General features: G+C 40.4%; 1 protein-coding gene across 1 annotated transcript in view; it reads right to left on the reverse strand.

Moving 5' to 3' along the window:
* Positions 1 to 215: 215 nt before the first annotated feature.
* Positions 216 to 20,925, reverse strand: part of IRAK3 (interleukin 1 receptor associated kinase 3) — a 75,008-nt gene continuing 54,298 nt past the window's right edge. Inside the window, exons 9-12 of the mRNA XM_004381540.3 lie at positions 11,897 to 12,095; positions 11,392 to 11,454; positions 11,139 to 11,303; positions 216 to 8,823 (exon numbers count right to left, since the gene is read on the reverse strand). Coding sequence (XP_004381597.3) covers positions 8,401 to 8,823; positions 11,139 to 11,303; positions 11,392 to 11,454; positions 11,897 to 12,095 — 850 coding nt within the window. The 3' untranslated portion in view covers positions 216 to 8,400. The remainder of the gene's footprint in view (positions 8,824 to 11,138; positions 11,304 to 11,391; positions 11,455 to 11,896; positions 12,096 to 20,925) is intronic.

Here is a 20,925-nt window from a genome sequence, read left to right on the forward strand (position 1 = left end):
GCTTTTATCTTATTTACACACTCTGTAACTCAATTATGTCCACAAAACATTCCCTCCAGATAGAATTCATTAGAGTTGGTATTTTACTCTGGAGTACACTTTGCTATTTCCCTTTATAATTAATGCATCATTGTGGATTCCATTAGCATTGCTACATAGGCTCCATCCCTACCTGCTAGAGGAAAGCGCTGTATTCAGTCACACTTTCTCTGCACTGTTGCAAGTTTTTTTTTTCCAACTGATAACTACAGTTCAGAGTCTACTAAATTCAGCAAGTCAAAAATTTTATGTAGGCTAAAAACTGATAAAATCCATTCTCGTGCAGTTGATTCTGACTCCTAGTGATCCTGGCACAAATCTGGTGAATGGATACTTTATGGTCTAAAAACTGATCTCCCGCAAAGATCTTCTAATTTAACTGTGGGTTACTCCTTTAAGTGCTGATTTTTAAGTATAAATATTAAGGGTAATTGTTTTTACTACTTTACCAAAATCAACTAATACTTAATTACAAAATACTGTCAGTGTGCACTGTGAGCCATTCTTGTCTGTATTTCAGCTTGTCTGGTTTTTGCCTCTTGGATTGCTTTTTTGTATGTCCTCTCAAAGCTTGTTACTCAAGGGATATCAGACAAATCCATTTGGTAGCTTCAGTCACTTAGTTTTATGAAAAGGAATAAAGAGCAATGGAATAGAAGCATTATTACTAGTTGCAGATCATTACCAAGGACACATCTAAGGTAGACAGCAAAGAACGAAGCAAACATAGAAATGTAGAGAATGACATTTTTTTCAAAATAAAAATAGCTTTATTCTTTTTTGATAATAAAAAATGATATATGCTTATTATAAAACTTTCACATACATAAAAGTACAAAGAAAGTAAAGACCACCCAAATACCACAGACCAGAAGAAAAACATCATTAGCATTTTGGTGAAGATCTATCAAACATATATTATTTTAAAATACCCAATGTTATAAATGGCCTTATATTAAACATGCTATTCTGTAATCTGCAATATTTCAGGGACAAATTTCCATAGCAATAAACATAGATCTACAAAATTTTTAATGACAGATGCATACTATTCAATTGTATGTAAGTGCTATAACTCATTTATTCCATCTTCTATTAATGAATATTTAGGTTGTTTCCAATTTTTAACATAATAAACATCATGAAGTGCATCTTTGGGCTCAGGTTGACAAATTTGTGCAATTTTTATTCATTGGGATAAATTCCTAAATAAATTGCTAGTTAAGGGTATCCTCCTTACATTTTTTTATATAAATTGCCTTCTAGAAAGATTGTATCAATTTTCACTCCTGCCAACAGCGAACACAAAAGCTAGTTCATTTGCCCATATTCTTGTCAACTGTTTAAATTTTTACCAACCTCGGCAGACAAAATTAATAATAATAATAAAATGATAAACATTCACATGGATTAGCTGTCTTTATCTCCAAATTGGTGATACTTCTAATTTTTAAGTTACCTCTTTTCAGGGCAAATATTTCCTGGACTTGAATGAAGAGTTTCAGTTTGTATTCCCATTCTATCAGTTGTGTGGCGAAGGACAACAGTCAACTTCTTTAAGCCTCACACATAAAACCCATCTCAAGAGGTTGTTTAAGGCTTAAGTGATATATGAAAGCACCTAGCACAGAACTAGACACATAAAAGTTAACTGAGTCTGAAATCTCCTACAGGGGAGCTCTTCCTACCTCCTTGCCCCTCCCCGACCCGATTCAAATTCATGTTGATCTGTAAGTAAATTTTAAAATTAATGAGCCAATGAAAGACTCTGGAAATATTCTCTTGCTATTTATAGAGAGGACCACAAAAGTTTGCGATGAGGTGGATGACCTCAATAAGAAGGCCTGTAAGTGAAGGTTTGGTAGACAGTACAGATCTTTGGACTAAAAATACCTCCCAGTAAAATACTTGCAAGTCAGGTCCATGAACCAGCAAATACACATAAATAATTTAGGACAAAAAGACTGAAACAAAACACAACAGACATTTTAGTTTATTCCCTGCTAAATGTTGGTTTATCATTGCTTACATATGGTTTAGGGATTTTTTTCTTAAATTTTTAAAAATTTTTTCCCATACAAAAATTTATACATATATTGTTATGTGACTCTAATTGCTCTCCCCATACTGTGACAGCACACTCCTCCTTTCCACTGCTTTAGGAATATTTTCCACCTGAAGCAAATTTATAAGCAATTTATACTATGTCTAATTCTTTTCAAAGCTATCTCATATATTAATGTTTAAAATTAATTATTTCTGTCCAAGAATGGTGACACAGAACCATTTAAGCAAATGATTGATGAGTATCTGAATATTAGAAAGACAACCTTTGGGTGCAATCTAGACGATAGTCTTGATGTACTATCTATCAATAATTTTGAAGACAATTTGATTCACTCACTCGACAAGTACGTATTGGGCCATATGATGTGCCAGGTACTGGGGATGTAAACATGAGCAGGACATAGCCTCTGCCCTTAAGAAACGTTCAGCTTTGTGGAGAAGAGACAAGTCAACAGGCAAATTCCAGTGCAGTGTGATAGTGAGGTGAGCTGCATGTAGGTGCTTCAGATTCCTTAGAAACTTGCTGAAGTTTCCATCACGATGAGCACACAGCACGCCATAGACTAGTTAGTTCAGGTGAATAGCAACGCCACAGGCCACCACGGCGTCATCACAACAGGATGAGGAGAAAACGTCTCTGGACCCATTCCAAAGAACGGGCCGAGAAAAGCTGGACCCCACATCCAGAGAACACTCCGAGAGCACACTGCAGCAGGGCCCAGGGACAGGAGCCAGTTCGTGTTAGAATTGGGATTAAATCTCTCCCAGGGTTCTTCCTATTCACTCATTCATTTATTCACTCAAATGTAAGGAGCATGAGGGCAGGAATTTTTGTTGATCTTCACTGTATCCCCAGTCCTAGAACAGTGCCTGACACAAGGGAGGCCATTGATAAGTATTTATTCAGTGAATGAATAAATTCATTTAATTCACATCAAATGACTGCAGACGTGGGTGCTAGTAGCAGAGTAGTGGGATGGTGAAAAATGCAGAAGACATGGGGAGACCCGTGTGTCTAATGAATGTATGTGGAATTAGCAAATGACTTTTCACATCCCTTTTCATAGGAGTTTGCACATACAGGGGCTTTTTTGTGCAACGTAGAGTACAAGAAAGAGCAAGGGCTTTGAAGTCAACAGATGTGTGTTCAAATCCTGACTCCTCCAGATCCTGGGAGGACCTTAGACAAGTTACTTAACCTCCTTGAGTCAGTTTCCTCACCTATAAAATGGGACTCATATCTTCAGGGTAGTTTTGAGCTTTAAACGGGAAAAAAAATACACAAAGTTCCTGACATAGTTACCTTCTCCTTCACCCCAGACACTGGGTTGTGCAGGGCTCTGGGAGAGCTGTGGGCCCTCAGTTGCCTGGATAACTATCCTGGAGTGCTTCTTCAGGGCTCCTTTCTATTTCTCTTTCCAAGAAGCCATCTCTAAGAAGACTTCCTTACCCTCTCTAAAGTGCACAGTAATCTCCGCCTCCTCCTTGCTCTTTCAGCACTTTCAGTTCCATTGAGTTGTGGTTCAAATGACAGATGACACCAAACTGTTAACTTAGGCATATGCCTTTTTTCCCTTACTAAATGGTTTGCCCCTTTCTTGTTACCTTTGTATGGAGCCCTGGTGGAGTAGTGGTTAAGAGCTCAGCTGTTAACCAAAAAGTCAGCAGTTCAAATCTACCAGCCACTCCTTGGAAACTCTATGAGGCAGTTCTACCTTGTCCTATAGGGTTGCAATGAGTCAGAATCAACTCAATGGCAATGGGTTTTTTTGGTTTGTTACCCTGGTACCTAACACAAGTGGCTTGATTCTAGTATTGTTTTTGTAAGGTGACACTGAGTTGATTTTGACTCACAGTGACCTTATGTGACAGAGTAGAACTACCCCATAGGGTTTTCTAGGCTGTAATATTTATGGGAGCAGACTTCCAGGTCTTTCGTCTGCAAAGCCTCTGGGTAGGTTCAAACCACCAACGTTTTGGTCAGCAGCTGAGAATTTAACCGTTGTGCAACCAGGGCTCCTTTGTAATTATAGTAGATGCTTAGTAAATGCTATTCTTAATAAGCCTCACTTCCTATATAATCTCACATCAGGTCATGAAGTTGTTTTATACAGGCTGATGTACCACCTCATAAAACTCCACTATTATGCAGCGAGTCACATATCATTACAACGGCTCTCAAGAAGTCAATAAAATTGATTATGTCAGAAATCCCATACTTATTTTAAAAACCAATATTTTCTCCATGTTTTGGGGCATTATAAAATGGGACAAAAACCCTAACAGCATAATAATTAGGATCTGCCAGGAGGATTGCCCATGGTATGTTATAAGGATGAAGATGAGTGAAATTCTTTACTAATTCGTATTTACTGATCAGAGGGAATACTCAGAGGCTTATTCTTAGTTTTTTCTTGTGTTTTAGTCTTCACATCATAAAACCATGGAGATATCCTTCTATTACCTATAGTAGTATATAAGACTTAATTCCTATCAATTAACATTTATTAAAGCACCCACTAGAAGGCAAGTCTGGTCAGGAGGATTAGATCACTCAGCAGAAGATTCTGGTATTTCCAGGCATAGTGGCATCTGCTCACCATATCATTAATCAGGTCACTGCCAGCTAGTATGACTTGGTCTTTAAGTTGTCCAAATAGATCCTAGCAAGGTGATCTGGTCGATAAGATCATCGGTCAACAATATTTCCAGAGCCTTGTCTTAGTTATCTAGTGCTGCTGTAACAGAAATACCACAGCAGATGGCTTTAACGAGCAGAATTTAATTTTCTCACAGTTTAGGAGGCTAGAAGTCTGAAGCCAGGGTGCGGACTCCTGGGAAAGGTTTTCTCTGTCGGCTCTGGAGGAAAGTCCTTGTCTCTTTTGAGCTTCTGCTCCTGGGCAGTCTTCATGTGGCTTAGCATCTCTCTTCCCTCATCTCTTCTTCTTCTGCTTGCTTGTTTGTTTAATGTCTTTTTATATCTCAGAAGAGAATGACTCAAATACTCCCTATACTAATCTTGCCTCGTTAACATAACAAAGATAACACATTCCCAAATGGGATAACCACAGGCATAGAGGTTAGGATTTACAACACATATTTTGGGAGGACATAATTCAAAATTCAATCCATAACAAGCTCCTACTCTATGTTAAGCAACATCCTAGATAATAGGATGAATATAAAATAATTAAAAGAAATGATTCTTTTCTCAAAAACACACAACCTAGATGGAAAGGTAGAGTGCCCTGATCTGTACCAATCTGAGAACACTCTAAGGAAGTGGTTCTCAAAGTGAAAGCCCCACATCAGCAGTATCAGCTTCACCTGGGAACCTATTAAAAAGGCAAATTTCTTTCCAACAAAGTCAAAGAAAAGTAAGAGCTTCCTTAATGACCCTTCATTGAAGGTACTGGTTGGGTCCAGATTCAAAGTGAAAAAGAGTTTAACATTGAATCAATTCTTGCTGATCTCTTTTGTAAGATATTAGCGGCAACTTCACAGGATTCTGGAGCCCTGGTGGTGAAGTAGTAAAGAGGTCGGCTGCAAACCAAAAGGTCGGCTGTTCTAGAATCCACCAGCTGCTCCTTGGAAATCGTACGGGCAGTTCGACTCTGTCCTATAGGGTCACTATGAGTCGGAATTGACTAGATGGCAACGATTTTAGTTTTTTGGTTTTCACAAGATTCTAGACTAATTTCCCCAAGTCAGCCAGGATACTCTTTCAGACTGTATCTCTAAGATCAGCAAAACCAGCCTCAAAATGGTTTGCAAAATATAAAGCCAAAGGCCAAAGACTTTTACTGCTTCCTTTCATTAACATGTATAATCAAGAGTTGCCAAACTAAGGTCACAAAAGTTAAAATCATATGAAGTCTTGTCCAACATTTTCCCCCTATTAATTTTAACATATGGGCAGTTTGGGAGCATTGGGGAACATGTATGCCATGATCTGTGGGAAGACAGCACTGGGCAGCCAGGCACTCTGCAGATAAGTGTGAGTGTGGCTTCTCCCAGCTGTTTACCTGGGGATTTTACTAGACCTGTTAATCAGACTAAGTCTTATTGTGCTTTTAACCTTACTTCCTGCCCTGGGATCTTTTTTTCCCAGAATTCTAGCTCCATGTTTCTGACCTTGTCTCTGTTAACTTGACCCTGACTCCTGGTTTTCTTATTTGATTGGTTATTCTTGAACCTGGACTCCAATCTATGATTGTCAGTTACTGACTCACCAAAAAGAAAAGGTGTGAGTCTATTCCTCTGATGCACAGAAATCTAGAGGCCTACCCTCTTACTACAAACTTCCTGTAGAGGAAGATTCCATAAATCTTCTGGAAATGTTTTTTTTTTTTTCTCTCTTTTTGGACTTTCTCCATTCATTATCACAAAGATAGTCACTATCCCCACTTTGTTAAGTTACTCAGCAATATTTATTATAGCTGCATTTTTTACTATGTGGGTTTGTGGAGATAATTTAATTCAATTTAACTTATATGGAAGCACCTGCTCTGTGTAGGATACTATGCTAGGCCCTGAAGAGATGCTCCTTACACACTCAGGGAGTGTGGAAGGCAGAATAATGACCCTCCAAAGAAGTCCACTTCCTAATCCCTGGTACCTGCGAATATGTTACCTCATATGAGAAACGAGAATTTGCAGATTTGGTTAAGTATTTTTGAGATGGGGGATTATCCCGGATTATCTATGTAGGCCCAAAGCAACCATAAAACACAAAACCAAAGCCATTGCTGTCAAGTCGATTCCAACTCCTAGCAACCCTATAGGACAGAGTAGAACTAACTGCCCCATACGGTTTCCAAGGAACGCCTGGTGGATTCCAACTGCTGACCTTTTGGTTAGCAGCCATAGCTCTTAACCACTGTGCCACCAATGCAACCATAGGGATCCTTATAGGAGGGAGGCAGAGGGTAAGAGTGAAAGAGATATAAGAGGTCAGAGAGAGAAAGACAGACAGAGAGAGACTGATTGATTTGAAGATGCTATGCTGCTGAGTCTGAAGACAAAGGAAGATGTCATGAGCCAAGGAATTAAGGTTGTCTCTAGAAGTTAGAAAAGGCAAGGAAACAGATTCTCACTAGAGCCTCCAGAAGGAATGCCAAGGACTTCCAGAATGTAAAATAATGAATTTATGATATTTTAAGCCACTAAGCTTGTGGTAATTTGTTACAGCAGTAACAGGAAACCAATACAGGAAGTTTACACTCTGTTAAGAGAGAGAAGATGACACAGTTAACTTTGATACAATTCAGAAAGTGACAAATGTAAAACAGGAATAAAAAAAAAAATTGTATAGAAATACTTATAAAGTTAGTACTTCTGGCTGGAGAGATCAGGGCAGCTTTCTGGGTATGCAGCATATCTGAAGGGTTGAGTAGAATTTCCAAAGGGAAACCCTCCAGGAAACCACAGGGTAAAAAGGCACAGTGCTAGAAGGTGGAGAACTAAACTGAAAGCCAACCTTGTGACCAGCCATTTTTTCAGGGGCAAAAAATTACTCAATTAAAAAAAACAAATCTATACATTCAGGCTATAATAAGTCTCTAAGTTTGTAAAAATTTATAGTAATAGTTGACATTTGTATTACATGTGATGAACTGTCCTGAGAGTTTAAATATAAAAATACAGATCTTGGGCAGGAATTCCCTTTCTGGCAGAACATGCCATAGCCAAGGGTAAGCCTGCCTATGACACAGATGACCAGAAAAATACTAAGGACCAGTCAAAATAAGCAAAATGGTAATTCTTTTAAAAGGCATCTATTAATATTCATAAATTAAGACATTCCCTACAACCTTTGCAAGCAAGAAAAACCAAATAATCAAATCCAACAGAACCTATTAGCAGAAAAGAAACTGACATTGATGACTGGCTAGAAGAAGACATTAGAATTCAGTCCCTTTTTGGTAGGTTTTGAGTGTTTTGTGTGTCTGAAGTCAGAGCTCACGATCTCAAGTGATTTTAAATGGCTCTTATTGTTTCCTCCATAATTTAGCTTGGGTTTGATCATGAGGCAATTATCCTGGTGAAACTATTTTTTAAGTCACTCTGTTTTGGGGGCTGGGAAGGAAAGAGTGGCATTGTCTAGACTGCTTGTCTGCACCACCCAAACTCACCATCAAATCATCGTCTTGGCATTACCTATGGAGGCAATGCCTGCCCAAGACGATACCTATAGACAGGTGACTCAGCATTGCTTTTTCCTTTATCTTCTAGTGAAATTGAGTTCTTTTTCTACTGTTTACATTCATTCCAGGAAAATTCAAAGGAATAGCTCTACTCCACTAGCCTGTTCCCATGAGTATCGCTGGCAGCCTCTGAAGAAGTATCCATATTCATATCATAGGCCCCTAAGTCCTGGGACGGCGCTTCATGCTTTGGGGACCAACTTTCTTTACAAGAAGAACTAGGCATGTTGCAAGCATCCTCATTTATCTTACTCCCTGCCTTTCTGTCAAAGCCTAGAAATGTAACCTCAGACTGGCTGCATTCAAAAGGAACTTTCTGAGTCTTTCTATCTTCTTTCAAGTCTTTATCATGAGGCAGCGAACGAATATTCTGGTTTTCATCATCTTCCACTGGAATACTTGGTACGTTATCCAAGAAAAGGGGCGAAGGACACCGGAAGGACTTTAGTGATGTAGGAGGGTCTTCCGCAAAATATAAGCTGGCTTGAGTACTTTCAAGAGTATGTAGGACCTAATTAACAAAGAAACAAACGCCAAGTTAAGATTGAATAACCTTTCTTTTTTCCTTTCTTAGTCTTCCTACTGAAAAATTTGCACTCACTTTCATGAAATAAGTTCAACTATCTAATTTTGAACTAGAAGGGACCTTAAAGATTAACTGTTCTTGTTATTACTTGCTAGCCTCCGACTCACAGTGGCCGAGCGCACAATGGAATAAAATGCTGCCTGGTCTTGTGCCATCCCCATTATCGGTTGCAGACTGGAACATTGTGATTCATAGGGTTTTCACTGGCTTATTTTCAGAAGTAGATTGCCAGGCCTTTCTTCCTAATCTGTCTTAGTCTGGATACTCGACTAAAACCTATTCAGCATCATAGCAACATGCAAACCTCCACTGACAGATGAGTGGTGGCTGCGACTGAGGTACACCGACCAGGAATTGAAACCAGGTATCCCACCTGGAAGACAAGAATTCTACCACTGAACCACCAATGCCCCCAAAGATTAACTAAACCTTTTCATTTTAATGATGAGTAAATTAAATGACTTGAAGCAAAGTATAAAGGAAACTGCACTGAATTAAATATCAAGAGACTTCAATGTTAGTCCTAGATTTGCCACAACTGGCTTCATGATCTTGGGTGAGTCTATTTACATTTTTTACTTAAATCATAATATATGCAGGATTAGGGTGGCAGGAGGGGTGGACCAGACCCAATCTGTAGTTCTCAAATGCCAGCTGGTGTATTGTTGGGTCAGAACTACCTCAGGGACTTTGTTATGATACAGATCCCTTAGACCCATCTTAGAGATGGTCATTCCAAAAAACCTAGAGATTGGGGCCCAGGGATCTATACTTTAAAATCTCTCCAGTTGATTTGGATATGCAACTAAATTTGAGAACCCTTGACCTAAGATAATATAACATACCTTCACACACACACACACACACACACACACACACACACACACACACACACAGAATTTTTAATAATACAGTTTACAATTTACAAAGTGGTTTTACAAACATTACCTCATTTAGTCTTCACAATAATATTATTATTCTCATTTTATAGATAGTAAAGCTAAGGCTCACAAAAGGGAATCAACATCACTAGCCAGTAAGAAGCAGATCTGTTGCCTGACCCCAGATCTCCTGGTTTCCAATTCTATGTTCCCTCCACTAAACATCTCATGGGTCTTTTCTGGGCCCAAGATTCCACATCACAAAGCATCTCATTGGTGGTGTCAGTCCTGGAATACAGGTCTCCTGACTCCCAGGCCAGGGCTCTCTACAGTCTGATCATGTCATCTCCTTGTTTCAAACCTTCCATGGCTCAATGATGGACTCAGGATAAAATCTAAACTTCTATAATGGATTCATGCCCCTTTATCACTTTAACAGAAGTACTGTCTTAACTCCATGAAACATCTTTATTGCTGCCTAAATCTAACCTGTTCTTCTTCAGGTCATAATTCAGCTGTCACCTCCCTCAAGCAGCTTCCTTGACTTCCACAGGCTAGTATGTATTCTGACTCTATGCTCCTTTATCAGCCTGGACTTCCATCTATCATAACGCTCATCTTGTGTACTGAAATTCCATGTTTATTGTTCTGACTGTTCCTCTGGACATGAGGGCAGGAATTGTATCTTGACCACTGAGGTATCCCCAGTACACAGTATGGCAAATACAAGGTAGTCACTAAATAAATATTTGTTGAATAAATAGACAAATAAGTTAATGAATGATTATATTGACGGATACATGAATAAAAATGAATAAGGGTAATATATGCTGCATTTTTAATGGGCCAGATCTCTTAATGAAGGTTGAATAAAACATTCTCTCTAAACTTCTCACCTATGTCTTTTTACTAAATCTTTATGATGTCCTGGTTTCACCCAATGAATGACCTCTACCAGGGTACCAAGGAGCCCTGGTGGTGCAGGGGTTAAGCACTGGGCTGCTAACCGAAATGTCGGCCGTTCAAACCCATCAGCCTGCTCCATGGAAGAAAGATGTGGCAGTCTGCTTCCTTAAAGATTACAGCCTTGGAAACCCTATGGGGCAGTTCTATGCTGTCCTACAAGGTCACTATGAGTTGGGACTGACTCAGTAGCAATGGGTTTGGTTTTTTGGTTTACCAGGGTACCAAATGATGGGATTTTTTGATCTGGAAAAGCTATCTATTAGGTTAGAATTCTCTGTTGAGGGCTGGATTTGTCTCATTAATAAAGAATTCACTTAGATACATAATTGATCCAATTTAAATTTTCCCTGGTTCTTTGGGCTGAATTTTGGATAAAACCATGTGTATACATACTTCATCCATCAGTGGCCTTAACTTGGCCTTCGTTGCAGTACACTGGCCTGCCAAGGAGAATAGCTTGGCGGAGAAATTCCGAGGACACGGATTTACTTTCTTATCTAAAAATGAAAGACACGAATCAAGGCCTCTCTTCTCCATCAGTTCCATAAGGAGATCCCTCTAGGAAGAGAAGGAGACAACCTTATCATACAGAGCTCTTATCAGAAAAATGACCAAGAGATACATGCAGAGGTGAAGAAATTCTTACCAGCTGGATATGTTTTGGATCTTCTAACACCACTTTACAACCTGTCAGAACTTCCATTATCACCTACATGGAACATACAGAAAGTTAGGCTAGATCTTAATATATCACAAATAACAGTTGCAACTATTAACTATGACACTGAATAGTGCATTTTCATTAATCATTTTATGTTTTATTACTTGAGTTATTACACAGAATTAATGTATAAGACAATAAACCAAAACACCCATTGCCGTCGAGTCGATTCGGAGTCATAGCAACCCTTTAGGATAGAGTAGCACTGCCCCATAGAGTTTCCAAGGAGCGGCTGGTGGATTCGAACTGCCAGTCTTTTGGTTAGCAGCCAAATGCTCAATCACTGCACCACCAGGACTCCATATAAGACAATGAGTAACAGGAATTCAGTAAGTCTAAAAGTTAAGGCCCTTTAAAAAATTCTTCTTAGAATTTAGAATATTCTTGGTGATAAACTCTCCCCCTTTGTTAACTGGTAGCTGGCACTTACGATTCCAAAGCTGTAGACGTCTGTTTTAATGGAAAGTTTGCTCTGTCTGATATACTCTTCTGGCATGTACCACAGATGTTTACTGTTACTGCTGGTCATGTTTATGGTAGAACTCTGGTGTTCTAGGTGGGGTCGGAAGTGTGCCATGGCGAAATCAGTTAGTTTGGGTTGAAACTGATCATCCAAAAGTATGTTTGCACTAAATTGTGAACAAGCACAAATAAGATAAAAGATCATTAAGGCATGCCAGTGAAGAACAACATGACAAGCTCACCTTCACAGCTGGTTAATGCAAAACATTGATAAAATAAAGCAAAACATAATTTCTCATGAACTAGAGGACATTTACTCATTTTTCTTAAAGAATAAATTCAAAAGTTGTAGAAAATCTAAAATAGAAGCTTGACTTAGGAATAACGGTCATTCAAAATTTACAGAAGGAGCCCTGGTGGTGCAGTGGTTAAGCATTAGGCTGCTAACCAAGGGTCAGCAGTTCGAACTCACCAGCTGCTCCATAGGAGAAAGACGTGGCAGTCTGCTTCCATAAAAATCGCAGCCTAGGAAACTCTACAGGGCAGTTCTATCCTGTCCTATAGGGCCTCTATGAGTCTGAATCAATTCGACGGCAACAGGTTTGGTTTTGTTTAATATTTACAGATGTGTATTTAGAGTTGATGAATAAACTATAAAGTTAACCAAAAGAGCTTTCCTTGAAAACATTAACTGATTTTTAATCAGCTGATCAATTAAGTGTCCAGGTTGTCAAGAATTTCATTCTTCTTGGGTCAACAATCAATGCCCATGGACACAGCAGTCAAGAAATCAAATGATCTTTTTAAAGTGTTAAAAGCAAAGATGTCACTTTGATGACTAGGGTGCACCTGACCCAAGCCATGGTATTTTCCATCACCTCATACGCATGTGAAAGCTGGACAAAGAAAAAGGAAGACCCAAGAATTGACACGTTCAAATTTTGGTGTTGGCAAAGAATACCGAATAGACAATGGACTGCCAGAAGAATGAACAAATCTGCCTTGGAGGAAGTACAGCCAGAATGCTTCTTAGAAGTGAGTATGGTGAGACTTCCTCTTACTTTGGATGTGTTATCAGGAGGGACCAATAGCTGGAGAAAGATATCATGTTTGGTAAAATAGAGGGTCAGTGAAAAAGAGGGGAGCCCTCAATGAGATGGACTGACACAGTGGCTGCAACAATGGGCTCATACATAGCAACGATTGTGAGGATGTCACAAGACCAAGCAACACTTCAGTCTGTTATACATAACGTGGCTTTGAATTGGAGCCAACCTGATGGCATCTAACAACAACAACAATGTACATACAGCTGTAACGTGGAATGCTAGGCATATCAGCAAAAAGCCACTGACCGCGAGTGATTTCAAGAGTCTTATGTAGCCTCTGCCTTAATGATAACCCTGACCCCATTGTTCCATCACGACGGCTTTTCTGTCTTTCAGTTAGTTAAAATACATATATTTGCAGAAGCAAAGGGAGAGTGCTTAGAGTCAGTTTAAGCTGTTGTCACTTAAAAATCTTAATAATCACTTAACATCCTGGCTAAGAGTAAGCATCAGCTTACTATTACCTCAGAAGGGCTGTCTTAGCAAAGATGGAAATGGATAAACCAAGGGGGAGACACATTTCACCTGACACATGCCCCAGCTCCGCCTTTTCCTTGCTGGGTGACTGCTGGTGGGTTACTTCGCCCCATAAACCTCAATTTCCTCTTTCCTCACATGTGAAATTGAGGAAAACAATAAAACTTATAGGACTGATATGGACAATATAAAGTGCATAGCCTAATGCCTAATGCTCAGTTAAAGGTAGCTAAATGACGATTACAAGGCATTGGCAGTTCAGTGGTAGAATTCTTGCCTTCCACGTGGGAGATCCGGGTTCAGTTTCCGGCCAATGCACCTCATGTGCAGCTACCACACGTCAGTGGAGGCCACTGTGTTGCTATGATGCCAAACAGGTTTCAATGGAACTTTGAGACTAAAATGGACTAGGAAAAAAGGCCTGGTGATCTAGTTCTGAAAATCAGCCAATTAAAACCCTATGAATCACAATGGTTCGACCCACGAAGGATCATGGGGATGGTGCAGGACCAGGTAGCATTTCATTCTGTTGTGTATGGGGTCATCATGACTCAGGGGCCGACTCGAAAGCAGCTAACAATAACAAAGACGATGATTAGTAAATAGTCATAAGAGAGCAGATGGATATTGACAGAGGAGGTGGGTGGGCCAAGAAAAATCTGCCTTCTTTTCAATCTTCCTTAGGGATATTCAAAGCTTGCTTTTTGTCCCCTGAAACCAAAGCATCTAATATAGACTTTCCTCTTTCTAAAAATAATTTCTAGGCCCACCCATCCAAGATGTCAACAGGTATATTTATAGTACTACATATTATTATTAAAAATGGTAATTGATACTGGATAAGAACAATAAATTCTCAATCCTGAAGCAAATTCTAGATCTTACAAAAGTCCCAGAGGTCCTTGCTGTTCCTGTATGAGCAGGCCAACAGGCACTTCCAAAGGTCTGTATTGTAGGAGTTATTACTACTCAGAGTGGTTGTGTTATAAGGTGCTGTTGAATCAATTTTGACCCATAGTGACCCCGTGTGACAGGGCAGAACTGCCCCATACGATTTTCTAGGCTGTAATCGTTACGGGATCAGATTGCTGGGTCTTTCTCCCGCGGAGCTGCTGGGTGGGTTCAAACTGCCAACCTTTCAATTAGTAGCGGACTGCTTACCCATTGAACTACTAGGGCTCCTAACTATTCCGAGCACTACCTATAGAGAGAGAAATCGGGGGTTATGGGAGTCCTGTATGAAACTAAGGCCTCAATAATTCTAGTCCAGACTTAGTCTAAGGCTGGGTTTTCAACAGGAAAAATAAAATGACTCCCATTCTCTATCCCTATAAAGGATAGAGAATAATACGCTCTAACCTTTATTCCACTCTTACCTCCTTTAAGTATGGCAGGAGAATTGCAACATCCAAAAATCTCACCTTATCATAATCCCTAAATCCCCTTACCTGTACTGTGACCCTTGCATTTATGGGGAGACAGTCAGAGAGGCCCCAAGACGTATACTATTGAGCACAGTTCTCATTCTCCTTACCTTATCATTTCTCTCCAGATATTCCAAACCTGGCAGCTGCTAAGGCCAGTCTGGGTCTCACCCAGGACCATCTGTGTCACTCCTCACTATCCATTTTCCCACTTAGAAGACTGTTGACAATCCTGACATCCCTCTCAAGATGAGGACTCACTAGAGTCAGATCCTACCTTCTTTCCAGTGCTAGACAAGAACAGGCATTCAGCTCTAATTACTTCCTCCAAAGGTGTACGATGCACTTTCTAACATCAAGTCTGGGGCTACTGGAGATGCCCTGATCCTTCAGAACACCGGGGCATTTTAATCCAAGAGTTTGCTGGGTTCACCAGGAGGTGAGGCGGGCAGAGAAGTTCATTCACTCTTGCTGCCAGGACCCAAGAGCCTGGCTCTCTTCTGCATGCTCCCACTTTAACTCAGGATAGAAGGAGGACAGAAAAGCTCTAAACGCAAGATTTCTAATACTGAGCACCTAGCCCTCTTCTTCCTCCACCCCAGCTCAAAAGCAAGAAGGTATGGAATCATAACTTAAAATTCTGGAAGAACCATGAGAATGCAAAAGGCTGACTTTGTGAAACACTTGGAATCCCTGAAGGTCTGCTCAAAGTACATGCATACATACATTACTAAAACAAAGCCTATAATCTATTCCATTTATTTGATCCTCCCCAAAACTGTTGGGAAGCTTTCAGCAAGTCATGCATCTGTAAGAGTTAGGCAGAGGTGAGCGGCATAACCACAAACAATGTGTTATACAATAAAACCCACAAAGGACTTTAGAGTTAGTGGGAGGCCATCAATAAGAATCAGAAATTGTTCCAGGGCATTGCATTTACACTTTGAATAATGATATTTGGTGAAAAGGCAAGTTGTTTACGAGCCAGCTTTAGCATATAACATAAATTTTGAGTCCTGTGATTTACACTGTTCTAAATAAAGGTTAATGGAGGCTGAGGAAGAAGGATGTTCTGTTTTGGAAAAGTGGAAATTGCAGAAGGCCTTTCAACAATCAATTCTACCCCAATTCTTTCCCCTAGAATAGAATGTTCAAATATAAAGTACCTTCAGCTACCAAGCAGGTCAACTGACTATGTTTATCCTGTGGGGAGAAAATGGACTAACAAAATAAAGACAACATAAAATAACTAAAATCATAAGGATATAATGGAAAAGGACAGCTTGCAGTTACTGTGGCCACTAGAGACAGAAAAAAAAAAAAAATCCAAGGTTTCCACACCTTCAATTTAGTGTTTTTATAGCCTCTTTTTCTCCTTGCAAGGCTATTTCCGGTAACAGAAAGGCCATCACCTCTCTGGGTAATTTTTCTAGCAGAAGGGGTGCTTTGTCCATTGAAGAGGTGGGGAGACCCTACACAAGTTGGTGACTTTGGATCCTGACTGGCAATGTTACTTAATTTCTCTATCAGTAGGGATCTCCAGGACAATTATTTTTGGGGGCTTGCACTCGACTACTAACCTAAAGGGTGGTGGTTCAAACCCACCCAGCAGTGCCATGGAAGAAAGGCCTGTCATTCTGCTTCTGGAAAATTACAGCCAAGAAAATCCTATGGAGCAGTTCTACTCTGTAACACATGGGGTTGCTATGAGTCAGAATCAACTCAACAGCAATGGGTTGGTTTTTTTTGCACCCCACCCCCAACCAAACAAACGCCACTTGGTAACGAGACTCGCTTTCTTCGGTCACCAGTTTGTGTCCTGATTTAGTAGAATCCCTCAGGCCTTAAATATAAAGCAAGATGATACACCTAGTTTATAATCCAGAATTCGAATTTAAGTGTAAATGCCATGTTTGGCATATAAGAGCATGACTGTTTTTAAAAATATATATATTTTTTAAGAATCTGAAGGATTATTGGGTCCTCAGGAGAAGTCCTGAACCAAGTCTGCTGGCCTGGTGTCAGGATCGAGTAGGGCATCCCATGCCATCTAGAAGGGGCTAATCTGTGGCTCCCTACCCCCTCTTTGCAGCCACTCAGTCCTTCTAGTTCCTCAGAAAAGAAATAATCTATACACTTGCTTATTGTAATCTTACATCTCTGGTTAATTTCCCTTTTTAAGAAACCCATTCTTCAGCAACTAGCTTCTGTCTTCTTTTCTTTCCCAGACCATCCCCCACCCCTTGTATGAAAAACTGTTTCACTTGGCAGGAGACAAATGGCAATAGCGATTAGAGAACATGATCTTATAGGAGACATTAGAAATGCTCACCAAGATTATCTCCTTGCTTTGGAAACATAACAGGAATGAACATCAGGGATGAGAAATGCCAAGGCTGAAAAGCCTAAAACAACCGCGAGACGAAACCTATTTCAATTCAAAATCGTTCATAAATGTGAAAACAATTAAGCTTGCTAAGGGATAGATGTAAATAACACGGTTTACAACTTTCAGATGCTTTTATGTGATCCCGTAATTCAAAAATGTCTTCGTTTCCCAAATGAAACTGTGAGGGTCTTTTACCAAGAACACAGACTGCAACTCTTCAAGATTCTTTTCTTTAAATCCTTTTCTTCCTGAAACTCTACCATCTGGAAACAAATTTTGTTTTTATAACACTCTCTTCGAACAGTTCAAATTACTAAGACATTTTTGGGTTAAATAAACCACCAGACGTCTCAAAAATACCTTTGAAATGTGGCTTTGCTTCCTCCTGTGGGTGTTCTGAGCCCTGCCCTTGACAGTTTCTTCCTTAGAAAGCTATTTACTCTCACTCCTTGAACAAGGCTAAGATTCCAAACGCTTATCTCCAGGCCTAATCTCCCTCTCAAAATCTACTGCCTACTACCATGTTCACCAGGAATCCAACATCAACATTTCCAAATTTACACACACTAATTATTTTCTCCTCTCCTTCCCCATTTCCCTATGTCTGCCGATGAAGCCAACTTGCTCACAGTAATCCTGGCTAGAAATGCTCCATTATGTAATGCTTTCTAGCTGCTGTCTAGTCGACTCCGACTCGTGGCGACCCCATCGTGTCAGAGTAGAAGTGCTCCGTCGGGTTTTCAGTGGCTGATTTTTCACAAGTAAATCGCCAGTCCTGTCTTCCAAGGCACCTCTGGGTGGACTAGAATCTCCAACTTTTCAGTTAGCAGCTGAGTGTGTTAACTATTTGTACCACCCAGGGAGTCCCCCAGTAACATTAACCGAAAAAACCAAACCAGTTGCTGTCAAGTTGATTCTGACTCATGTCGACCCAGCGTGTGTCAGACTAGAACTGCCCTACAAACGGTTTTCAAAGGCTGTGACCTTTCAGAAGTAGATCACCAGGCCTTTCTGCTGAGGTGCCTCTGGGTGGATTTGAACTGCCAACCTTTCAGTTAGTAGCCAAGCATTTAACCATTTGCACTCCAGGGATTCTTCCAGTAATGCTAGATACCTTTAATTACCTAATAAGAGCATGATTGTTAGACTCACACAAACATAGGATCAGACCTCTCTTCCTCCATCTACAGCCAGGTGACAGAGGCAAGTAACTAACCTCTGTAAACCTCAGTTTTCTCTTCTGTCGAACTGAGATAATAACAATAATACCTAAACTCAGGGTTTCTGAGAAGATTAATAATAAGTTATTCACTGAGATTTTATGTCAAGTCTGAAGTCCTCTGACTTGCACCAAGATCCTTAATCCTTCTACAGGCTACTGGCTACCCTTAATATAATAGTACATACCAATGTAGTCAGGAAAAACTGGGCTTATTGCTGCTTCTGGGCTTTCTTTAGTCTGTTCCCCTCACCTGCAAAGCACTCCCCACTCCCTTATTTTTATCCAAATCCTCTATGCAGCCATGCCACTCCCTCCTTCAAGAGATTTTCACTGGATTACCCTGAATCATTTCTCCAAGCTCCTATCATACAGCTTGTACTATACCATGTGGCACTTAGATAGATAACATCTTATGTTGTTTACATAAGCATAATGTTGAGCCTAATAAACCAAAGAAGAGTCCTGGCGGCACAGTGGTTAAGCCCTCGGCTGCTAACTGCAAGGTCAGCAGTTCGAACCCACCAGCTGCTCCACAGGAGAAAGATGTGGTAGTCTGCTTCTGTAAAGATTATACCCTTGGCAACACTAGGGGGCACTTCTACTCTGTCCTACAGGGTCACTATGAGTCATAATTGACTTGATGGCACCCAACAATAATAAACCAAAAACCCAAACCCGTTGCTGTCAAGTCAATTCCAACTCATGGTGACCTCATGGTTTACAGAGTAAAAGTGAAACCTATAGGGTATTCTTGACTATAATCTTTACAAAAGCTGATCACCAGGGCTTTCTTCTGCAGCACCACTGGGTGGGTTCAAACTGCCAACCTTTAGGTTAGCAGTGGAGTGTAAACCATTTGTGTCACCTAGGGACCTCAAGCCTCTAAGATACTAAGTATTTGTTGATAATCAATTTGTTAATTAAGAAGACTTGAAACGGTAAGTAACTTTAGATCACTCAGTATAGGAATGGAAAATATGTAGCCCCAAACCAAACCAAACAAACTTGCCGTCGAGTTGATTCTGACTCATAGCGGACCTACAGGACAGAGTAGAACTACCCCATAGGGTTTCCAAGGAGTGGCTGGTGGATTTGAACTGCCGAGCTTTCTGGTTAGCAGCCAAGGTCTTAACCACTGCCGCCACCAGGGCCCCATATGTCAGATGTGGCCCGAGTGTTGTCAAGTCATCCTCCCGTATCCTTGGCAGACGACACTAATTGAGTTCAGAGAGGACCCACCCCAGATTCCCTTTCAACACTGTGCTTGGGAAGTCACTACCAATCAATCAGACATGGAATGTGAGATGAAACTGATTTGTCATCAGTATAACTGCTTCTTTTTCAAAGGAGGTAAATGAGGCCCAGATTGTTGAAGTGACTTGCTCTATGCAAAATAACTTGTTAATGGCAGAGCAAGGACTAAAACCTAGCCCTCCTAGTTCCCTGTCCTCTTTTAATTTACTACAGTCAACTGAAAGAAATACCTTTCCCTTCAACTACTCATAAAAGATTATGAAACTGTTGATTATAAAGCAGACTTGAAATAAACTTTCATCTCTTTTTTTCTTTAGCTCTACATAGATAATTCCAGTGGTAAAACAAAGCTAATGGATGAGTCACAAGATGACAGATTTTAGCTCAACAGAGTTCTAATAACCAGAGCTGCACCCAAATGGAGCAGGCCAGCCTACAATGTACTGGGCCCTCCACCATGAGAAGGGTCCAAGGACAAGACAGATGAGACACTTAGGGAGGTGGAAGGTGCAAGCGTCAACTGTTTATGCCACCCAGGGACCTCAAGTCTTGCATTAAACCAAACACACACAAAAAAAACAACCAAACCCATTGCCGTTGAGTTGACTCCGACTCATGGAGACCCCGTATGTTACAGAGCAGAACTAAGCTCAATGGTGTTTTCTTGGCTGTAATCATTACATAAGCCTATCACCAGGACACTCTTTCGTGGCACTACTGAGTGGGTTCAAACCGCCAATCTCCGTTAGTAGTCGAGTGCAAACCTTTATTATAGCTTATTGCCAGGCCCTGGGCTGTGCTCGCTCGCTTGATTATCTCACTCAGTCCTCATAACAGCCCTTTGAAGAGACGAGGTACTATCATGCTCAGTTCCAGATGATGAGACTGAGCTCCAAGGAAATCAGATAAGATGTGGCAGCCTGCTTCTATAAAGATTATAGCCTTGTAAATCTTATGGGGCAGTTCTACTCTGTCCAATAGGGTTGTTATGAGTTGGAATCGAGTTGCGGGCAATGGGTTTGGTCTTATTGCTTTGGACCAAGGTGAAACTACTAGAAAGTGTAGAGCAGAGATTTGCACTGAGATCTGTGTAACTCCAAAGGCCACACTCTTAACAAGAGA

This window comes from Trichechus manatus, unplaced genomic scaffold (assembly GCF_000243295.1).
Source record: "Trichechus manatus latirostris isolate Lorelei unplaced genomic scaffold, TriManLat1.0 scaffold00086, whole genome shotgun sequence".
NCBI lineage: Eukaryota > Metazoa > Chordata > Mammalia > Sirenia > Trichechidae > Trichechus > Trichechus manatus.